This window comes from Ahaetulla prasina, chromosome 15 (assembly GCF_028640845.1).
Source record: "Ahaetulla prasina isolate Xishuangbanna chromosome 15, ASM2864084v1, whole genome shotgun sequence".
NCBI lineage: Eukaryota > Metazoa > Chordata > Lepidosauria > Squamata > Colubridae > Ahaetulla > Ahaetulla prasina.
The window spans coordinates 1,727,225-1,747,564 of record NC_080553.1 but is presented as its reverse complement, the minus strand read 5'-3'; the positions used below and the strand labels follow the sequence as shown (position 1 = coordinate 1,747,564).

Sequence of the window (20,340 nt, the reverse complement as noted above, 5' to 3'; positions counted from 1 at the left end):
CGGTCATAAGTGTGAAAAATGGTCATAAGTCACTTTTTTCCAGTGCTGTTGTAACTTTGAACAGTCACTAAATGAACTGTTCTAGGATTACCTGTATGGACTTAGCTCTACATTTACATGAAACCCTTGTCAATCTGAGGTGAGAAAGCCAAAGGGAGAGGTGGTGGGAGGTCCTTTTTAGGTATCTAGAGGGCTGAGACGGGATAAACAGCCTCATGTTGAATCTCAGCAACCTGGAGATGCTGTTCTAGACAACCAAACTGGTTCACCTCCAGTACTGACTTTACATCTAGATAGGATTGCGTTCCCCCAGAAGAGCACGTCTGTGACTTGGGGGTTCTCCTGGACTAGGCCTTTGCCTCTCTTTGGCTGGAACATTGGATCTGGGCCTTTTTGGACTGGAACCGAATGTCCTTACTAAGTGAATGCTCTTATCTTACGGCTGAGATAAATATTTCATTTATTTATAATTTCAGTTTCTACAGCAAAGTCATACATAATTCTGGATGGCTAACAAAGATTAGAAACTGTGCAACAATTAAAAGAGAAATAAAGATAGATAGATAGAATTCTTTATTGGCCAAGTGTGATTGGACACACAAGGAATTTGTCTTTGGTGCATATGCTCTCAGTCTACATAAAAAGAAAAGATACATTCGTCAAGAATCATAAGGTACAACAATTAATGATAGTCGCAGGGTACAAATAAGCAACCAAATCATACTAGGAAACAATCAATTATGGTGTCAGGCTTGCATCACCTTCATATTTATTTAATGAAATGCTGTTTTCCAGCATTTAGAATTTAGAATTTTTTTTTTATTGGCCAAGTGTGATTGGACACACAAGGAATTTGTCTTGGTGCATATGCTCTCAGTGTACATAAAAGAAAAGATACGTTCATCAAGGTACAACATTTACAACACAATTGATGATCAATATATCAATATAAATCATAAGGATTGCCAGCAACAAGTTATAGTCATACAGTCATAAGTGGAAAGAGATTGGTGATGGGAACTATGAAATGATTAATAGTAGTGCAGATTCAGTAAATAGTCTGACAGTGTTGAGGGAATTATTTGTTTAGCCTTCGGGAAAAAACTGTTCTAGTGTCTAGTTGTTCTGGTGTGCAGTAGGAGTTGAAACAGTTTATGTCCAGGATGCGAGAGATCTGCAAATATTTTCACGGCCCTCTTCTTGATTCGTGCAGTATACAGGTCCTCAATGGAAGGCAGGTTGGTAGCAATTATTTTTTCTGCAGTTCTAATTATCCTCTGAAGTCTGTGTTTTTCTTGTTGGGTTGCAGAACCGAACCAGACAGTTATAGAGGTGCAAATGACAGACTCAATAATTCCTCTGTAGAATTGGATCAGCAGCTCCTTGGGCAGTTTGAGCTTACTGAGTTGGCGCAGAAAGAACATTCTTTGTTGTCCTTTTTTAATGATGTTTTTGATGTTAGCTGTCCATTTGAGATCTTGCGATATGATAGAACCCAGAAATTTGAAGGTTTCTACTGTTGATACTGTGTTGTCAAGTATTGTGAGAGGTGGAAGTATGGAAGGGTTTTTCCTAAAGTCTACCACCATTTCTACGGTTTTGAGTGTGTTCAGTTCGATTGTTTTGGTTGCACCATAAGGCTAGTCGTTCGACCTCTCGCCTATATGCGGATTCGTCATTGTCTCAAATGAGACCAATCACTGCTGTGTCATCTGCAAACTTCAGTAGCTTAACAGATGGATCATTGGAGATGCAGTCATTGGTATACAGAGAGAAGAGAAGTGGGGAGAGCACACAGCCTTGGGGGGCCCCTGTGCTAATTGTACAGGTATTTGATGTGATCTTGCTTAGCTTCACCTGCTGCTTCCTGTTTGTTAGGAAGCTTGTGATCCACTTACAAGTCTGTTCCGGTACCTGTAGCTGGTTTAGCTTAGTTAGAAGAATGTCTGGAATGATGGTATTGAATGCTGAACTAAAGTCTACAAAAAGGACCCTTGCATAGGTCTTTGGAGACTCAAGATGTTGTAGGATGTAGTGCAGAGCCATATTAACAGCATCATCTGTTGATCTATTTGCTCGGTATGCAAATTGCAAGGGGTCTAACAGCGGATCCGTGATGGTTTTCAGGTAGGAAAGCACTAGCCTTTCAAAGGTTTTCATGACTACAGATGTTAAAGCAACTGGTCTGTAGTCATTCAGTTCCTTGATGGTGGGCTTCTTCGGCACTGGGATGATGGTAGAGCGTTTGAAGCAAGAAGGAACATAACACATCTCTAGTGATTTATTGAAAATATGGGTGAAGATGGGGGCCAATTGGTCAGCACAGACTTTTAAGCAAGAAGGAGTTATCTTGTCTGGGCCTGGAGCTTTTCCTGGCTTTTGTCTGTGAAATAGGTCCTGCACTTCCTTTTCTGTGATCACTAGGGGTTGTGAACCCAATGAAATGGGGTCAGTTGTAGGAGGCTTGGCTGTTGTTGGTGTGTCTGAGATGGGGGTTGTGGAGATAGATGGCTGTAGTTTCCTTGCAGTAAAACTCATTCAGGTCATCTGCCAGTTGTTGATTACCTTCAGCCTGGGAAGGAGGTTTGCCATAGCCGGTGATATTTTTAAGAGTTTTCCACATGTTTGCTGGTTCATTTGCTGAAAACTGATTCTTTAGCTTTTCAGAGTAGCTTCTTTTTGCTGCTCTTATCTCCCTTGTTAGTGCATTTCTGGCCTGATTGTACAGCATTCTATCACCTTTTCTGTAGGCTTCCTCTTTGGAATGTCGTAGCTGCTTAAGTTTAGGTGTAAACCAAGGTTTGTTGTTACTGTGTATTCGCAAGTTCCTTGTAGGTACACATAGGTCTTCACAGAAGCTGACATATGATGTTACAGTATCTGTGAGTTCATCCAGGTCTGCAGAGGTATCTTTAAAAATATTCCAATCAGTGCAGTCAAAACATGCCTGTAGCTTTAATTCTGATTCCTCCGTCCAGGTTTTCACTGATTTAATTATTGGTTTTGTGGCTTTAAATCTTTGCCTGTAAGCAGGTACAAGGTGAATCATGCAATGATCAGAGTGTCCTACAGCTGCACATGGTAAAGACCGATAGGCATCTTTTAGTGTTGTGTAGCAATGGTCTAGAGTATTCTTGCCTCTGGTGGGACAATTGACATGCTGAAAGTATTTTGGTAGCTCTTTCCTTAAGTTTGCCTTGTTTAGATCTCCCAAAACAATGGCCAGTGAATCAGGGTGTTTGGCTTCAGCCTCCATGATTTGGTCAGCTAGAGTTCATAATGCCTTGTTTACACAGGCTTGTGGTGGGACATAAACAGCAATTAGAAGAAATGAGGAAAATTCACGAGGCGAATAGTAAGGTTTGCAGTTGATAATTAGAGTCTCTAAATTGTTGTCACAGAATTTGTAAATTATATTAAAATCTTGACACCAGGTTCTATTAATATATAGGCATAAGCCTCCTCCTTTCTTTTTACCAGATGTTTCTGGAATCCTGTCTGATCGTTCAATTTGAAATTTAAAATGGCCATTCTCAGTATATATCTTTAATGATATATATCTTTAATGATACAAGTATTTTAGTTTAATTTGGCAAAAATTCTGTCTGTAGATGAGGAACAATAAAGGAAACTTCTTTGAAGTAACTCAGTATGGGTTTTAGAGTCTGACAGATGGGCTACTTAGAGAAGATAGCATCAGGAAGATGGTTTGCACCACAGTGCGTTGTGTGCCTCATGAGTTAGTCAGATAACTCTGGATAAATTGTTTATGTAGCCTGGTCCTTAACATGTGACTTTAGGTGCACTTTCTTGAAATAAGTGCGCAAATCCCAGTAGTTTGGACCGCCCTCCATGAAAACAGACCTAGTCATCGTACTAGACTTGCCCTTCATGCATATCTGCTTTTCATTCCGCTCTTCTTCTGTTGCCAGCGATCAGTGGTTATTTCAATGCCAGTTGCATCCCTGGCATCGGCGCCACCTATCCTAAGCTCTGTGCTCTCTGCCAAGGGCCGAAGTCGTACATCTGGGACAAGAACCATTTCTGCGAGGCCAGCCACCGCGAACCCTTCTATGGCTCAGAGGGCGCCTTCAGGTGCTCTTGTGTTCACTCTGGAGCTTCCTCATGATGGCATCAGAGGCCAGGCAGAGCAGCTCGTCCGCTGACCTCCCTTTCATCTGTGCAGGTGCCTGAAGCTGGGGCTGGCAGAGGTGGCTTTCGTGGATCACCTCACAGTCATGAGTGCGACAGGTAAATGTTTGGCCCAGGACGGTGCCTGACTTTTGCACTGTTGTGATCAAACTTCACCCTCGTCTGTTGTATTATTTATTTATTTATGAAATTTATTTATTTATAAATTTTATTGGACGCTCATCTCTCCATAGGGTAACTCTGGGCAGCTTACAGTTACATATACAGTTAAAACATAAAAAGACATTAAAACCAAGGACACCTGGGGAGGGTGTGGGCGGTACAGGGGGAGGTGGCTGTTACAGGGTTCAGGGGTGAAATTAAAAAATTCCCCCTACCAGTTCTGTGGGCGTGGCTTGTTGGGGAAGGTCATGTGACTGGGTGGGTGTGGCCAACTTGACATCACTCACATTGAGAGGCTCCTCACCCGCCCCTCCCCTCCCAGCCACTCCTTTTTGCGAATGGCAGGAAAATGTGGAGGGGAATATTCCTGCCTACAATCCTTCCTTTAGTATGTGCTGAGATTGAGGAATGGATGGCAGGCAGGAAAATCCCCTTCCCCATTTTCCTGCCTTTCACAAAAAAGGCTCCATTCCAGCTTCTCCCCCCACCACCCGTCCCCCTCCCTCTTGGGGACTACCTTAAAAGGGACAGGCTGCAGCAGCTCCGTTCTGAATGGAGGGAGAAAAGTTAGCATTCTCTCTGCTGCATTTAATTCTGAATTCTGTGGAATATCGAGTGGTCAGAAAAGGTGAGCGGCGACCGGCCGGGCATGGGTGGGGCCAAGGAGGGGTAATTGCTACCGGTTTGGCAAACTGATGCCCTTAATCCCTAGCGGTTTGCCCGAACCGGTCCAAACCGGTAGGATTTCACCCCTGGATCTGTTGTTACTCGATCAACCGCTTCCATTGCGCTGATCCCCCAGCTGTGCTCAGTATCTTTTTCATGGCAATAAGATGATCTTTTATCTTCAACCTAAATCTCTCTTCTTCTTACTCTTGATAAGAAGACTGGTCAGGAAACCATGCCAAGAACCCTGGAAGCCATTGTCTGTTGAGAAGGCCGGGCGCTTTCTCCTCCCTGCATCCAGGACCAGGCCAGTTGCTTTGCCCTCTTAGTAGCTGAGCAAGCTGTGGTCCTTCTGTCCTGTGGTGGGGCGGAGATGGAGGAGGGGGGCTTCTGCTCTGTGGGCTCCACCTTCAGCTTCTGAAACCCTCTTTTTCCTCTTGCAAAGACTTGGAACAGGAGGAGTATGAACTGCTGTGTCCTGATGGATCCACTGCGCCTTTGACGGCCTACTCTACTTGCAACCTGGGCAACGGACCAGGCCGCACAATTGTCACACGCCACAACTTGCAGAAGATAGTGAAGAAATTTCTCCAGGTCATTCAGGTATTTCCTGGCAAACAGGTGCAGATTCTGATTCTCAAGAAGGGAGCTGATTTGGGGCTGGTGCCTGAGGTCCATTCGCATACCAGCTGGGAACTCTGGGCATTGAAGTCCAGGCATCTTCAAGCTGCTAAGGTTGAAAGACTGGTTTGCATCATCTCCCCCTTCAAGGGTTTGATGCAGATTTGTTTCCTGTTGCTTAGCTGATGGACGTGACTCTTCAACCCCGTTGCCCTGGCTCCCAAATAATCAGGTGTTTCCCCCAAGGTTTTATAGGAGATCTCAGGGTTGATTGGGTCTTCCTTCCTCGATCACACCTACTGGGTGGATTATATCCTTAGCAAGCTTTGCAGGATGCTTCTCCTCTTGCAATCCCAGATACCTCCGAGCAGCCTCACTGCCCCCTGGGGAAAGGGCGCTTCCTTCGGGAGGAGGTGCACGTCAGCTGAAAGGCACTTGGAAGGATGTGACTGTTAAGGAGGAAGAAATCAGGCTCTACGGGAGGCAAAGCATGCTGGGATTGATATAAGATGTTAAGCCATGATTCAGAATTAAGAATAGGGGGGTGGCTACTAAATTGATAGCAAACCCCACTCCCCCCACATTCCCTGCTTCCCCTCACCCATCTTTTAATTTCATTACCGTATTTTCATTGTTTATTCCATTGTTTATTTTGCTGTTTAACTATTTTGCTACTGTTATGTTTACACTTCTTGTCACTTCTTTGTTTTTACTGCTGTAAGTCACCCAGAGTAGCCCCACTGTGAGATAGACAGCAAATAAATTTAACAAATAATAAATAATTGAGGAGATAGAAGCCTGCAGGGAGCAGGAGGGCTCAGGGATTCTTTGTTATAGCTGGGTAGAAGGAGAAATACATTACAACCTAGTTTTATTTTAGAAGGTACTTAGACAGAAATTCTGGCTTAAATAAACTAAGCTAAACGAGGCACAACCGTCCTCCCAATGTTTAGCAAACAGGACATAAATGCAGACACTTGTTTGCCTTGACCTAATTTAGCTAGCCTGTTATTATAGCTGGAGACCAGAGTAAAAGATCTCTGGAGCTTCTTATGCAAGTGAGGTGTTGTGATGGTGTTCTGAGGCAGTTCCCCAAGAACGTCACACAACATTTGCTGCGTACTCTCGGTGTACTCTCTGCATACTCTCCTACTGGCAGGAAAAGAGAAGGTGTAACTGTGGTTGAGCTCCAGCTGCTGTGGGGATGTTTTCAAAAGTCTTTCCTGCCTGCCTGCCCGCCTGCCCGCCCACACACAGATCACCATTCCATCGTTCCTGTGCTTCTTCCTGAAGCATCGGCAGAGCCAACCTCCTGGAAGCAGATTTTTGAAATACTGAGTAGCACATAGAAGTCCCAGCTGCCCAGAACCAGGTGGCAATGTAGACAGGAAAAAAAAATAGTTTTGAGGGCATCAGAAGAGCAGCTGAGCATATGTCCTGTTTGAGGGTGATTCTACCCCAGAAACCTGTCCCAGTTAAATTAAATCCCCTTTTTGTCTTCCTGCTGCTGCTGCTGGTTTTGGCAATCAGGTGAGCTCCTCCATTAAAACTGCATTGTGTGAGGGTTCTGGGAGCTTGCTGCTGGTGTGGTTCTTGGCAGATGCGTCACCATCCCCTGCCCTGGGTAGTGCCTGCTTGCTGCCTGGGTGCAAGGACTTGTGATCACTGGCTTTGGTTCTTAGCACCTGTTTGGAATCAGAGGAAAAGAAAAGGCCAGATTTGAGCTTTTTGCATCTGAACCGTTCAGAGGGAGGGACTTGCTGTTCCATGACGCCACTCAGCACCTGCAGTTGCTGGGAGAAGAGACCAAGATCAGCCAAGTTCTTGGCCTGGACTACGTCACCCTGCTGCAGGGTTTGGGACACGAAGGTGAGGGAAGGTGCATTCTCCATTTCCCGGCAACTGGGCAAGGCAGCTTCTCCTCCCACCTCCGATTGTCATTTTTCTTCTGTCTCAGGGAGCTCTCTGTCCAACAGCCTGGTGCGCTGGTGCTGTATCAGTGACCTGGAGCTCCGTAAATGTGAGGAGTGGGCTCTGAATGTCAGGTCTGACCCCCTGGTCTGCGTCCAAGCAGACTCCATGATCAGCTGCATTGAGCTCATCAAGGTGAGTGGTTTCTTCAAGAGACACGATTTCCTGTGAGAAAAATGGGTTAAAATGGAGGCGGAAGGGAGAGATCCAAACAGTTACCCAACAGAACTATAGCCTAACTTATCCTAAAGAAATTACTGGGCTTTCCCCCCTTTTTTTTGTTTATTTATTTAAGAAAATTGACTCTCAGTAATTCTGGGCAGCTTCCAAAGAATAAAACCCCAATACAAAGAGCAATGACTCCTCCACTTCCCTGGTGACAATGGTCAGATGAGCAACTTGATGGTCTCCCCATCATCCCGGGATCTCCAGGTCCACTGTCAGAACCACGTCTTCAGGGCTTTGCAAAAGAGTGTCAAATTGGGGGCTAATCCTGTCTGCAGGGATGCTGCTCAACAGGGAAGGAGCCACCATAGAGAAGGCCCTTCTTCTTGGTCCCTCTAAATGGAAAGGGACCCCAAACATTCCCTGTTGAGTGGGCCGGGCAGATATGACTGGTAAAGGATGGTCCAAGCCATGTTGGGCTTTTTATCAAAGTTGCATGGAGGAGGGGTGTGAGGGATACCTCTGGACTCAGACGCGATGGCTATTCAAAGGATTGGAACTCTGACCCCACCTCTGTGCCTGAGAGACTGGCTCACGGGACCCTGCTAGGGTTAGTTGCTGCAGGCGTGCAATGAATTGTGGGGTTTGAGGGATGGGAGGAAAGATAAGCACCTGCTCACTTTCAGTCCTGGGCATTTTAGGCAGGCAGAGACTTTGGAGCAGAAGGAGAAGCTGAAACTTTTGATTCATGCCTGGCACTAAGTCAGCAGGGAACCTACTGGGTGGAACTGCATCAGACATATGGGCAGAGCTGGTCTGGGAAGAGTGACGTTGGAGGTCCTTTTCCTTTTTCACTGGATATACTTATTTTATGGCTCACACAACTTGTACCTTCCACATCAAAATGGCGGAAACAGCTTCTTTATTCAATGATCGTATTTGGGGAGCTCAGCGAGCCAGAAAGAGGGGTCCTTTGGGGAACGTGTCCCTCTGCATGAAGCCATTGGGTGATTTGTTTGAGGCATAGCATAATATTAGTCCAACAATGAGGGCTTGTGAACGGTGAATTATGGTTTTGCATGTTTTGTGAACCCAGCCAATTGTGGTTTATTTAAATATGCTTAGCTAAACCGTGACTTAAAATAATGTACCAGTACCAACCAGTACCAACAGTGATTGGTCTCATTCGAGACAATGACGAATCCGCATATAGACGAGAGGTCGAACGACTAGCCTTGTGGTGCAACCAAAACAATCTGGAACTGAACACACTCAAAACCGTAGAAATGGTGGTAGACTTTAGGAGAAACCCTTCCATACTTCCACCTCTCACAATACTTGACAACACAGTATCAACAGTAGAAACCTTCAAATTTCTAGGTTCTATCATATCGCAAGGTCTCAAATGAACAGCTAATATCAAAAACATCATTAAAAAAGGACAACAAAGAATGTTCTTTCTGCGCCAACTCAGTAAGCTCAAACTGCCCAAGGAGCTGCTGATTCAGTTCTACAGAGAATTATTGAGTCTGTCATTTGCACCTCTATAACTGTCTGGTTCGGTTCTGCAACCCAACAAGAAAGACACAGACTTTAGAGGATAATTAGAACTGCAGAAAAATAATTGCTACCAACCTGCCTTCCATTGAGGACCTGTATACTGCACGAATCAAGAAGAGGGCCGTGAAAATATTTGCAGATCCCTCGCATCCTGGACATAAACTGTTTCAACTCCTACCCTCAATACGACGCTATAGAGCACTGCACACCAGAACAACTAGACACAAGAACAGTTTTTCCCCGAAGGCCATCACTCTGCTAAACAAATAATTCCCTCAACACTGTCAGACTATTTACTGAATCTGCATTACTATTAATCATCTCATGGTTCCCATCACCAATCTCTTTCCACTTATGACTGTATGACTATAACTTGTTGCTGGCAATCCTTATGATTTATATTGATATATTGACCATCAATTGTGTTGTAAATGTTCTACCTTGATGAACGTATCTTTTCTTTTATGTACACTGAGAGCATATGCACCAAGACAAATTCCTTGTGTGTCCAATCACACTTGGCCAATAAAAAAAAAAATTCTATTCCAATCCTGCCCAAGAAATGACGTGACATTCTAAGATTCTGCAAGCAAGTTTGGCTTCCCATTTCACCTTCTGAGACCCATTATTTTCCTATTCGATTCTGGCTGGAAAAGGCTGTGGTCCCAACCAGATGGTCCCATCTTGCAGGACCATTTTTCCCTCTGAAAAGGGCAGGCGTCTCGCGGCTAACCAAATGGTTCTTCACATGACAGAAAAACGAGGCAGATGCTGTCACACTGGATGCCACCCATGCATACTTTGCGGAGACCTGCACGCTCGCCCCTGTGGCTGCAGAGTGTTACAGTAAGGTTTGATTTTCATTGAAACCCTAAGTAGAAAAATGAAACGCCAGGCATGCCCTTGGAAGCGGTATGGTCCAGGCTTTGGGGGAAAGCCCATTGGAGCCTCTGGGAGCTCTTGAGGAGCAACAATCTGGATGACATACAAGATGTTTAGTCTTTCAAAGCATCAATTAGAAAGACAGTGTCAGTTTAAAGTATGTGTGGGGTGGGAGGGGGGCGCTGCCATTATGCTTACAAATTACAAAGGTGAGGCATGCAAGGGAAGGCTGGCTGGAAAGGATGCAAACGGTAATACAAAACAACTAGGCAGCAACTATGTTTTGTCACTTCTTTGTGCTTGAGAGAGAAGCCAGAGGTCTCTCATAAGGCCAGATTGCTCAAAGATCCCAGCTCAGTCACTGCCTGACTCTCGTATGTAAGGGAGAAGGCCATTTCCTTCCCTAGAGCAAACTTGTGATAGTGTCAGTTTTTTAACCCACTGCTTTTGTCTGGTGAGCCCCAGAGAGTGGCTCCTCACCCTTCTGTCTCTTCTGCACAGGAGAAGAATGTGCTCCCTCAAGGGAGGAACCGGACCTGTTGACCCACGTTGAGGGTAAGTGGGAGTGAGCATAATCACAGGAAGTGCTGTGGGTGCTGTTACCTTGAGCGGTGCTTTGGCACATGGTTTGTCCGGCTCTAAATGCTCTCTTGCTATAAGCTGATTGACATATTTCAGAATTAAGGAAAATAACATTTAAAGGCCAGCAGCAGGAAATCTGCTCTCTGCTAAATAGTTGTTTATTTGAGCCACCAGGAAGGCCTCATGTGATGCCCACCTTGAAGGAGAAGGCAGATTCATATGTAAGATCCAGTCTCAGGATCTCGGGTTCCACAAAAACTCTTCATCTTGAGATCGTGGCATCAATGTCCATTTGCACTTTGTAGAGTTTTAAAAGACTTCCTAGCCTAGTTTGGTTTTTTTAAAGTATTGCTTTTAACTGCTTGTTAGTGATTTCAAACGTATGTTTTCTTTATGTTCCTTTCATTTGCAACTAATGTTCCCCGAATGAAATAAAATAAACAGCAGTAAATGTGGAATATATGGAAAAGTAGTACAATTCTTTTTGAGAGAGTTCAGGCCACACAGAGTTTCTCTGTCCTCTTCTGCCACTAGCAAAGCTGCCCTGTGCAACATCCATAGTCAGGGCAGCTGAAAGTATTTTCTAGAGTTTCAAAACTATCGCTGTTCTAAAGTAATATGTGAATAGCCTCTCTATCACTTCACTAAGTGCCAGGCCAGGAAATGTAAAATAGCCACACCAGATAGACCCAAATAAGAGAATCAAGAAGATTAAGGCTTTTTTTATGGAGAGTGGTCCTAATAATAGAATCTTGCAAGTGTGATTGTACCATATCTCTTCCTCCTTCAATACTCTGGTGTTGAATATGGCCTGGAATATGGGGCTTGGAATAGCTGGAGTGGGAATAGTTGGTAGACAGGAAGAGAGTAAGAATGGACCCTCCCTAGCAGTTAAATGGATAATTGCTTTACTTTGGCACAATTCTGTCTGTAGGCAAACAGCAATGAAACTAAATAACTTCACATATGGTTCTTGGTTATTTGAGCCTGACGGGTAAATTAGGGAGGGGTCTAGCTTTTCCCAGTTTTTTTCTGTCTGCTGTAGACTTCATATGTTTCACCCCTCATTGTTTTGGTAACAGATCTTGCATAACTCACCTTCCTCACTCTCTCCAGAAACGGACTGTGTCTCCTTAAAAACCAGCCTAGTTTCCTCCAGATATATGAGACTTCAGCTTTTAGCATTTTGGCTGGGAATTCTCGGTATTGAATCCCAGCATGTTGGAAGTTGGATAAAGCGCTCTCTTGCCATGGCAAAGTCTCTGGGTTCTCCAGTGTCTAGTGTTAGTACTGCTTTATTCTGTTTTCTATGGTATTGTATTTTGTTATAATATATCATATTCTACTATTCTATTCTGTTCTGTTCTATTCTGTTCTATTCTATTCTATTCTATTCTATTCTATTCTATTCTATTCTATTCTATTCTATTCTATTCTATTCTATTCTATTCTATTCTATTCTATTCCATTCCATTCCATTCCATTCCATTCCATTCCATTCCATTCCATTCCATTCTTCTTCGGCTGCCTCATGGTAACTGTGTTCTGGCAATGCAGGCCTTCCTCCGCTCTACTCCGTAGCCCTGGTGAGAAAGGCCAACCAGCGAGTAAACCGACACACCCTGAGGGGAAAGCGCTCCTGCCACAGCCATGTGTTCAGCCCAGGAGGATGGCTGCTGCTTTCACGGTACACGGTTGGGGCCCTGGTGAACGACAGCAGCAGCGCCTGCAATCTCACTTCTGGTGAGCCTTCCCGTCTGCCTGCCAAGTGAAGAGCTTGATTCAAGAAGAGGGCTTCATTGTAGGTAGGAATAAGGGTGTCAGGATTGGGGTCAAAGGATTCATGACCCACAATAGGCACAAGAGGAGCTCAAGGAGGAAGCATCTGGAAAGGGTAAATCATAACTGAAATTTTTGAATATACTTAAAAAATTACTGTGTATGTGTTTAAATTTTGAAGAAGGCTTTGTAGTAACGTTATTTGATTATATGTGGTGGGTCTGTTAGAAACGAAGTTAAAAAAAATCGATTTTGGGAACATAAGGTGTTGATAAAAATAGAATAAGGAATGGAACTAGTTAAGCTCTGCAAACCAGATAAATATAAAAATTTAAGAAAAATTTTTTATAAAATGTTTTGTAGATGGTATCTGGAATTTAAATGCAATGTTATTTGATTATATATAGTGGGTTTGTTAAAAACTAAGTTATTCTGGATGAAAATTGATTTGGGGTTATATAAGGTGCTGATAAAAATAGAATAAGAAATGGAATTAGTTAAGGATTGTATGATAAAAGGGGAAATTGGGTTAAATGTTAAATTTATATAAGTTAAGAATTTAAGAGAAAAATTTTACAAAATGTTCTAGAGATGGTATCTAGATTCTAAAAATACTGGCGTGTACGTATTTGAATTTACAATTTAAATGTTGGAGATTTGGTCGGGATGATACTATTTATTATTATATATGGTGGATACATAAATTTGGTGGATTATATAAAATATTTTGAAGAAGACAATGTTTAAGGGCGTAAATTGATTTTAAATTAAATATTAGTAGCTAGACTACCGGCAGCACAATATTGGAAGATGGAACATTTGCTTATCATTGAAGACTGGACGCTAAAAGCAGTGAACTTACTGGAGATGGCAGAAATTTCAGCGTACCAGAAAGACTATTCACAAGAAAGATGGATATTGGAAAGGAGAAGATGGATCAACTATTTTTAAAACAAATATTGGATTAAGAACTATCAGATAGTCTATGAATGAATAGAATGTATTGTATATTTTCTTTTTTTTCCTCTTTTTTATGGAAAAGGGGAGTTAAGGTTCTAGGGGAGGCATGGGAGTTTATGGATAGTTTGTGTGTTCTAGCTTATGTTTGTCAGATATAATACCCTCTTTTTTATTCTGGGAAGTCCGGTGCGGGGGATTGGGTGAAGAGGGGAGGGGGGAGGGGGAAGGGTGAGGGTTGGAGGGAAGAGGAGGGGATGTATGGGTAAAAAATTTTTGTAAAACTTTTTAATAATAATAATAAAAAAGGAGGCAGCATCTGTTGGGCTTGAGAAACAGGGCCGATTTTGAGACGAGCTTCCCAACAGATCTTCCTATGATCTGCTTGATTTCAGCAAAGCCCTCTTTAGTCCACCCGTTTGTTTCTCCCAGTGGCCAGACAGATGTCCAGGTGGCTATAAAGAGGAAACTGGGACATTCCTCTCTCACGCTTCTTCCCTGCAGTTGGTGGCTGGGTGTCTACTTGCTCCCCGACCCCTTGAGTCTTCAGGACCAGGAGCTCTGAATGGATCTGTCCTCCACCCCATCTTTCTTTAAAATAACCTAATAAGAATATTACAAGCTTGGGTGCCTGCTTTGCTCATGTTGTACTTCATCTTTAATCACCTGGGCAGATCTTGCAAACGATGATGGATTTCCGAAGTAGGCTGGCCACTTTTTTAGTGAGAAAACAACTTTACCGAATAACTCTGGTTCCTAAGGCTTAAACGGAGCAGTCAGCTGAAGCTTTTCAGCCTGTCAAACCATAACACCCAAGAGCTGAAATTTAAAAATAGTTGGCTCAGTTGTTGTGGGTGGGAGGGGAAGAATAAAATTTAACAGATCTTTCTCATGCTCCTCCTGAGCAATTGAGGTTTACTTATCTCATTTAGTTCAAGGCTACAGTGGTGTAAAATAGCTTTGTGGCCAGTCCTTGCATTTATGACTGTTGCCGCATCCTGCAGCCGTGTGATGGCCGTTCGGTGCTTTGTAATTGGCTTGCAACAAAGAGCAGCGAGAGTCAAATTAGTAACTCCAGCACCTCTCTTAAGGACTAAAGGGGAAGTGAGGCCATAAACACTCATATGATTTTCTGCTTAGTGACCACAGTGCTTAGCAATTGAGTTTTGGTCTCAACTGCAGTTGCTAAGTGAGGACTTGCTGTCCAATTATTATTTATTATTATTTGCATTTAAATATTGCAAGCCACTGGTCCCTGTATTCGAGCATTTTGTGCCTCCCCGTCAATGGCAGAGCAGCGGCATCTGGAAAGCTCATGAAAGGGGTGGGGAGAGGGGGAAGGTGGTGGAAGAGCTTCCAGTTCCTCCATTCTTGTTCCCCAGGTGCCCCTCGGCAGAGGTTATGCTGCCTGCAAAGCCAGAGGCCCTGAGCAGTTACCCAAATGGTAGCAATGATGCTTTTCTGTACACTGCCTCCCACCCCTCCCTGATTTTGCACTGTATCCAGAACATGGGGAAAGCCTCCTCTGCTAATAAAAACAAAGTTCACTTTTTCTTACTTTGCAGTGCTGCCCAAATTGTCTATGTGCAATGTGGAGTAAATGAAAAACCAGCATCGCATAATTCCGCTGAGTAACAACTGCCCCTTTCCCTTCTCTCAAAGCATACCAGAATTTTTTTTGGAAAGGCTGCATGCCAGGAGCTAGTGGAAATCTGTGCAAAGTCTGCATTGGGCAAGAGAGGAGAGTCAGAGGGTCCTCCAAGTGTGCAGCTAATCATCATGAACGGTACTATGGCAATCTGGGGGCTCTCAGGTGAGTCACCTTGGAGAAAAAGTTTCACTTCTTAGTAAAATATTACTGTGGGCCGTGCCTTAAGGGCTAGGAGTTTCCTGACTTTGGACCTTGTGATTTTGTGTGGGGTTTTCAAAATTCCTTTGGATACAAGCCCAAGGAGAGACACTTTGGCACAGTTTTTTTATCTTCCAGATGCCTCTTGGGTGATCCCACTGGGAGAAGCTTCGGTGATGTGGCTGTCTTGGAATATCATAACCTACTTCAGAACATTGAATGTAAGATATTTTGTGTAATCTTTCCAGATTTTGTTAAATTGCCTCATGATAATCTTCAGGTTAAATTTCCTTGAAGGTGTCAAACCTTGGAAACTTGAGGACTTGTGAACTTCAACTGCCAGAATTCCCCAGCCAGCTCTGTCAAAATGCTTTATTACAGATGCCAAAATGGAAGAATTGAGCTAGAGTAGAAACGGGAAGCTCAGCTGTCTTCTCCTTTCCCAATGAGCTCATTGTAATCCAGGATGGCAGAACCCATGCAGGAGCTCCATGCAGGAGAGGAGGGGCTGGGCTTTTACGGTGTGGCCCCTGGACATGTAGTCACAGCAAGAAGATGCAGCCCTTGCAAATCAACAAGCACAAAGCCAGCAAGCATCCAGTTAGATGGGGAGACATCGGCTCAGAATGAATGCTACTAAGAGTAGCTGCAGACTCAGAAACTGAGAGGATCTGTCCTTGACTCTGGGTGGCATTTCCCTCGCTGGAGCTGCTCTGCAGTTTGAAGGTCCTCCTGGATTCACCATGTCTGCTTTTCTTCCTCTATTGATTTTTGGCTAGGAGCCTTTTCTGTCCTTCGCTCTCCAAGTTCAGCGCTCAGAAAATCAGCAATGATCATAACATTATTTGGTGAGATTTTTAGAAAATGTTGTGATGCTGAATAGCTCAAGTCGGTTACTTTGTTCCTTGCAGATCTGACTAGCTCAGGATGGGCCACGGGCTACTCTCCCGAGGATTTTGAGCTCCTTTGCTCAGATGGGAGCCGAGCAGCCATAACAGCTTGGAGGACCTGCAACCTGGGCTGTGTTCCTCCCAGTGTTGTGGTGACTCGACCAGTGACGGTCACTAAGGTCCAGGATTTCCTGGCAAAGTCCCAGGTAAGCTTGACAACTGACTGAAGGCATGTCAGGGTTATCATTTATCAGAACAGGAAGCTAGGCATAGGGGACAATGTCTGCATTCAGCTCTCTTCATCTTCCCACACTTTTATTTCCATCAACTGCATCGTCTCGGAGGCAGAGTTAATTCAGGGTATATAGCTGTGATGGTGAACCTATGGCACGTGTTCCAGAGGTGGCATACAGTGCCCTCTCTGATGGCATGCGAGCCGTCACTCCAGTTCAGTTCTGCTGCGCATGTGCATGCGCCTCCTGCCGGCCAACTGGTTTTTAGGTCTCTGCTGTGCATGCGCTAGGGCAGGGTGCTTGTGGGAGGGCCCCACGTGCAGGGGCGGGGTGCATGCGGGGGGTGGGGTGCATGCAGGTAGCGCATGCATGTGTGAGGGACAGGGCACAGCGCATGCCTTTCATTTTGGGGATTCAGGCACACTTTGGGCACCTGGTCCAGAAAAGGTCAGCCATCACTGGTATATAGATACAGAATAACAGAGTTGGAAGGGACCTTGTAGGTCATCTAATCCAAGCAGGAGACCCTACTCTATTTCTAACAGATGACAGTCCAGTCTTTTCTTGAAAGCTTCCAGTGACGAAGCTTCCACCACTTTGGAAGGCAACTTCTGTTCCACTGGTTGATTGTTCTCACTGTCAGGAAATTTCTCCTTATTTCCAGGTTGAATCTCTCCTTGATCAGTTTCCATTCATTATTCGTTGTCTGGCCTTCAGATGCCTTGGAGAATAGCTTGACCCCCTTCTCTTTGGGGCAGCCCCTCAAATATTAGAACACTGCTATCTTGTCTCCCCTGGTGCTTCTCTTCACTAGATGAGCCCTGCCCAGTTCCTGCAACCGTTCTTCATATGTTTGAGCCTTAGTTCTCTCTCATCACCCCTGTGAGAAGCAGCCAGTCTTTGGAGTTTGTTCCTGGCTGCAGCGATGGGCTGGAGGAGAGCCAGAAAGTCCACTTCCAATGAGGTGGAGGCTTTGAGGTGGGCTGAGCCGGTGCCTGCAGGGGTCCCTGGCTCATTCCAGGTGGTCTCGTCTTAGCCTTTCTCTCCCAACCAGGGTCGTCTTCCTGCTCTTTTCCAGGGACAGCATCTGGAGAGAGTCAGAAGTTAGCACTATTTTTTTTTAATTTTGTCACAACAGTATACGCAAGCAATCAACATAAAACAACAACACATCATATAAGCATACATATAAGCAAAAGTATGCAATAACTATATTAATTTGATATAATGAAAGGAAACAATAGGACAGGAACGGTAGGCACGTTTGTAGGATCTCTTAGGAATGGGGTGAGGTCAATGGTAGACAGTTTTTGGTTAAAGCTTTGGGGATTTTGAGAAGAGACCACAGAGTCAGGTAAAGTATTCCAAGCATTGATGATTCTGTTACAGAAGTCATATTTTCTGCAATCTAGATTAAAGCGGTTGACATTAAGTTTAAATCTATTGGTTGCTCTTGTATTATTGCAATTAAAGCTGAAGTAGTCTTTAACAGGAAGGGCATTGCAATAGATGATTCTATTGGCACCCCAGTTTTGGAAAGACCTGCTCAGAGTTGGCCAGAGGCTTCTTTTCATTCTTCCCACATGTATTTCCAAACAGAGCAAATGTTTGGTTGTATTGATGTAACTGTTTTAATAAACATTTCGAAGGACAAATTGGGCACTTCAACTGCAAACAAAGAAAAAAGGAAAATAGTTGGATATACAGACAGTCCTCAGTTTATGGGAACTGGACTTGGGACTGGAATTTCAGACCCTAGGGAGATATGGTTGTTAAGCTAATCATCACTCATGTTTACCTCGGTCATTAAGTGAATCACCATTATTAAGCAAATCATGTTGGCCTGAAGTGAATATATGGTCATTAAGTGAATCTGGCTATCCCTGTTGACTTCGCTTGTTGGAAGCTGGCTGGGAAGGTCACAAATTGCAGTCGTGGGACTGCAGGATGCTGCAGCCATAAATGCAAGTTGGTTATCAAGTGCCCAAATTGCAATCGTGTGACTGTGGGATGATGCAGCAGTTGTAAGTTTGAAGACAGATCACAATTCACCTTTTTATTGCTGTCGTTAACTTTGAACTGTTGTTAAACCAATGGCTTTAAGTCGAGAATTACTTGTAGTGCTTGCATTTCAGTGATGTTGAAATGACAATACACACACACACACACACAGTGATTTCATTGCATAGAAGTTGTGACTATGCACTTGCATCCTGACTTGAGTACACAAGTTGCAACATTAGTGTGATGAGTTGCTAGTGTGTCATTAGCGTCATCCACTCCACTTAGTTTAATTAGCAAAGAAAAAAAAAGACTCCTGGCTCTTGTCTTTTGCCAAGAGGAGACTTTGCTGAGAACAAAACGGTTACAGGTGAGAAACGATGCAATTAACTTCCCCTTTTCCCCTGGCCACCCTCCCCCACTCCCCCCCCCCATTGTTCCCATCTCCACCTTCCTTTGGCTGACCTTGTGCTTGACCGGTGCTCCCCGCAGTCAGTCAGGGCTGGCTCTGCTTCAAACCCAACGCCCAACCCCCCCAATCTCTCCCCCTCCCGCTGTTGCCGATGTCAAGCTGGCAAAAGATGCAATGCGAAGCAAGCAGCAGAACGCCAGCTATGACAACACCCCATGCAGTCCACCTGTTCGCCTCCTCCTCCCCCAATCAACAGACTTTGCTGGCAGTCCCTACTCTCCAGTTTGGTCTCTTTCTTTTCAGGAATCAAGCAAGAACAGCCGGTTTCAGCTCTTTGAGTCATTGAGATATGGAGGAAGTGACCTGCTCTTTAAAGATGCTACTCAAGGCCTCGTCTTCACAAGCCAGTTGGACTTCAAGTCGATTCTTGGGCCGTCTTTCTTTCAGCTTGCCCAATCCGTCTTCAGCTGCACCTCTGCAGGTAACCTGTTCTTGTGAAGGAGACAGGTGCCAGGCTGGGCCCTCAGCTTAAATTCCCCTTGTCTCTCTTGCCTGTGTGTTGTTGATGCATTGAAAGACACCAGAGACTTGGCCCAGTAGAATCAAATCATTCAGGAGTCTCCAAACTTGGCAACTTTGAGACTTGTGCACTTCAGCTCTCAGAATTCCTCAGCCAGCTCTGATTTGCTCCATCCAGAGAAAGTAGAGCCATTCACACCAAAACAAAATTCTAGTGTTTATGTACTTAGGTTATTTAAGGTAGCTATATAAGAACAGAAACTAAAAACATTTACCTTAACTTTATGATTTAAGCCCTAAAGTACCTGGGTTTTTTAAAAAAGCTTGAGTCCTACAGAAGTACCTAGTTTGGGTGATGAAGCATCTGCAAGAAAGCAACCAAGCTCAGAGAGCACCAAGGACCCCACAGTTCAACCCTCAATTACAATTGTTTTCCTTTATCAGTAAAAAACAGCTTGACAGGATCTTTGCATTCCTAGATTAAATGGAATTAGAGCCAGTGGTGAATGTGAAACCTCCAAGGACTGGCGGGAAAATTGGAAACCAGCTGTTCTGTCCCTAACAGCTCCTAGTTCATACCTGGCTAGGTTGAATAATTGTGTTGAAGGACACTATTGTGGGAAGCAATAGGAAAAAGAACCTGCCTCCTGACCTGCTTTTTGAGGCTGGAGCTCCTACCGCACATGACTCAGCAAGAGCCCACCTGTCCCACAGCGTCAGAGGGACCAGTGGGCCCTGCCGTCTTCCATCCCATGCCAGGGACGGTGCGTCTGGTCCTCCAAGATATCTCAGGTCCTGAATTAACATTGAGATTGATGCTGGGAGAATTGAATTCTGCCCTCTAAATGCTTTTTGAAGTAGCTGAGATTTTGAGAGAAATTTAAATGATGCACAAACGTATCTGCTCTGTGCTTAATCATCATTGTGGGGGACCTGAAT

The 20,340-nt window shown here is 44.3% G+C and overlaps 1 protein-coding gene across 7 annotated transcripts in view; it reads left to right on the top strand.

Annotated features, from left to right (window-relative positions):
* The window catches only part of LOC131185542 (serotransferrin-2-like), a 31,894-nt gene that overhangs the window by 9,919 nt on the left and 1,635 nt on the right, over positions 1–20,340 (top strand). For 5 of the 7 annotated variants that reach the window (XM_058158121.1, XM_058158117.1, XM_058158123.1 and 2 more), the window contains 13 exons: positions 3,933–4,095; positions 4,187–4,251; positions 5,201–5,287; positions 5,426–5,583; positions 7,284–7,470; positions 7,559–7,707; positions 10,053–10,143; positions 10,681–10,734; positions 12,319–12,504; positions 15,160–15,310; positions 15,485–15,567; positions 16,258–16,442; positions 19,186–19,363. In XM_058158121.1, coding sequence (XP_058014104.1) covers positions 3,933–4,095; positions 4,187–4,251; positions 5,201–5,287; positions 5,426–5,583; positions 7,284–7,470; positions 7,559–7,707; positions 10,053–10,143; positions 10,681–10,734; positions 12,319–12,504; positions 15,160–15,310; positions 15,485–15,567; positions 16,258–16,442; positions 19,186–19,363 — 1,737 coding nt within the window. The remainder of the gene's footprint in view (positions 1–3,932; positions 4,096–4,186; positions 4,252–5,200; positions 5,288–5,425; positions 5,584–7,283; positions 7,471–7,558; positions 7,708–10,052; positions 10,144–10,680; positions 10,735–12,318; positions 12,505–15,159; positions 15,311–15,484; positions 15,568–16,257; positions 16,443–19,185; positions 19,364–20,340) is intronic. The other 2 variants (XM_058158118.1, XM_058158119.1) reach the window with 2 other exon arrangements.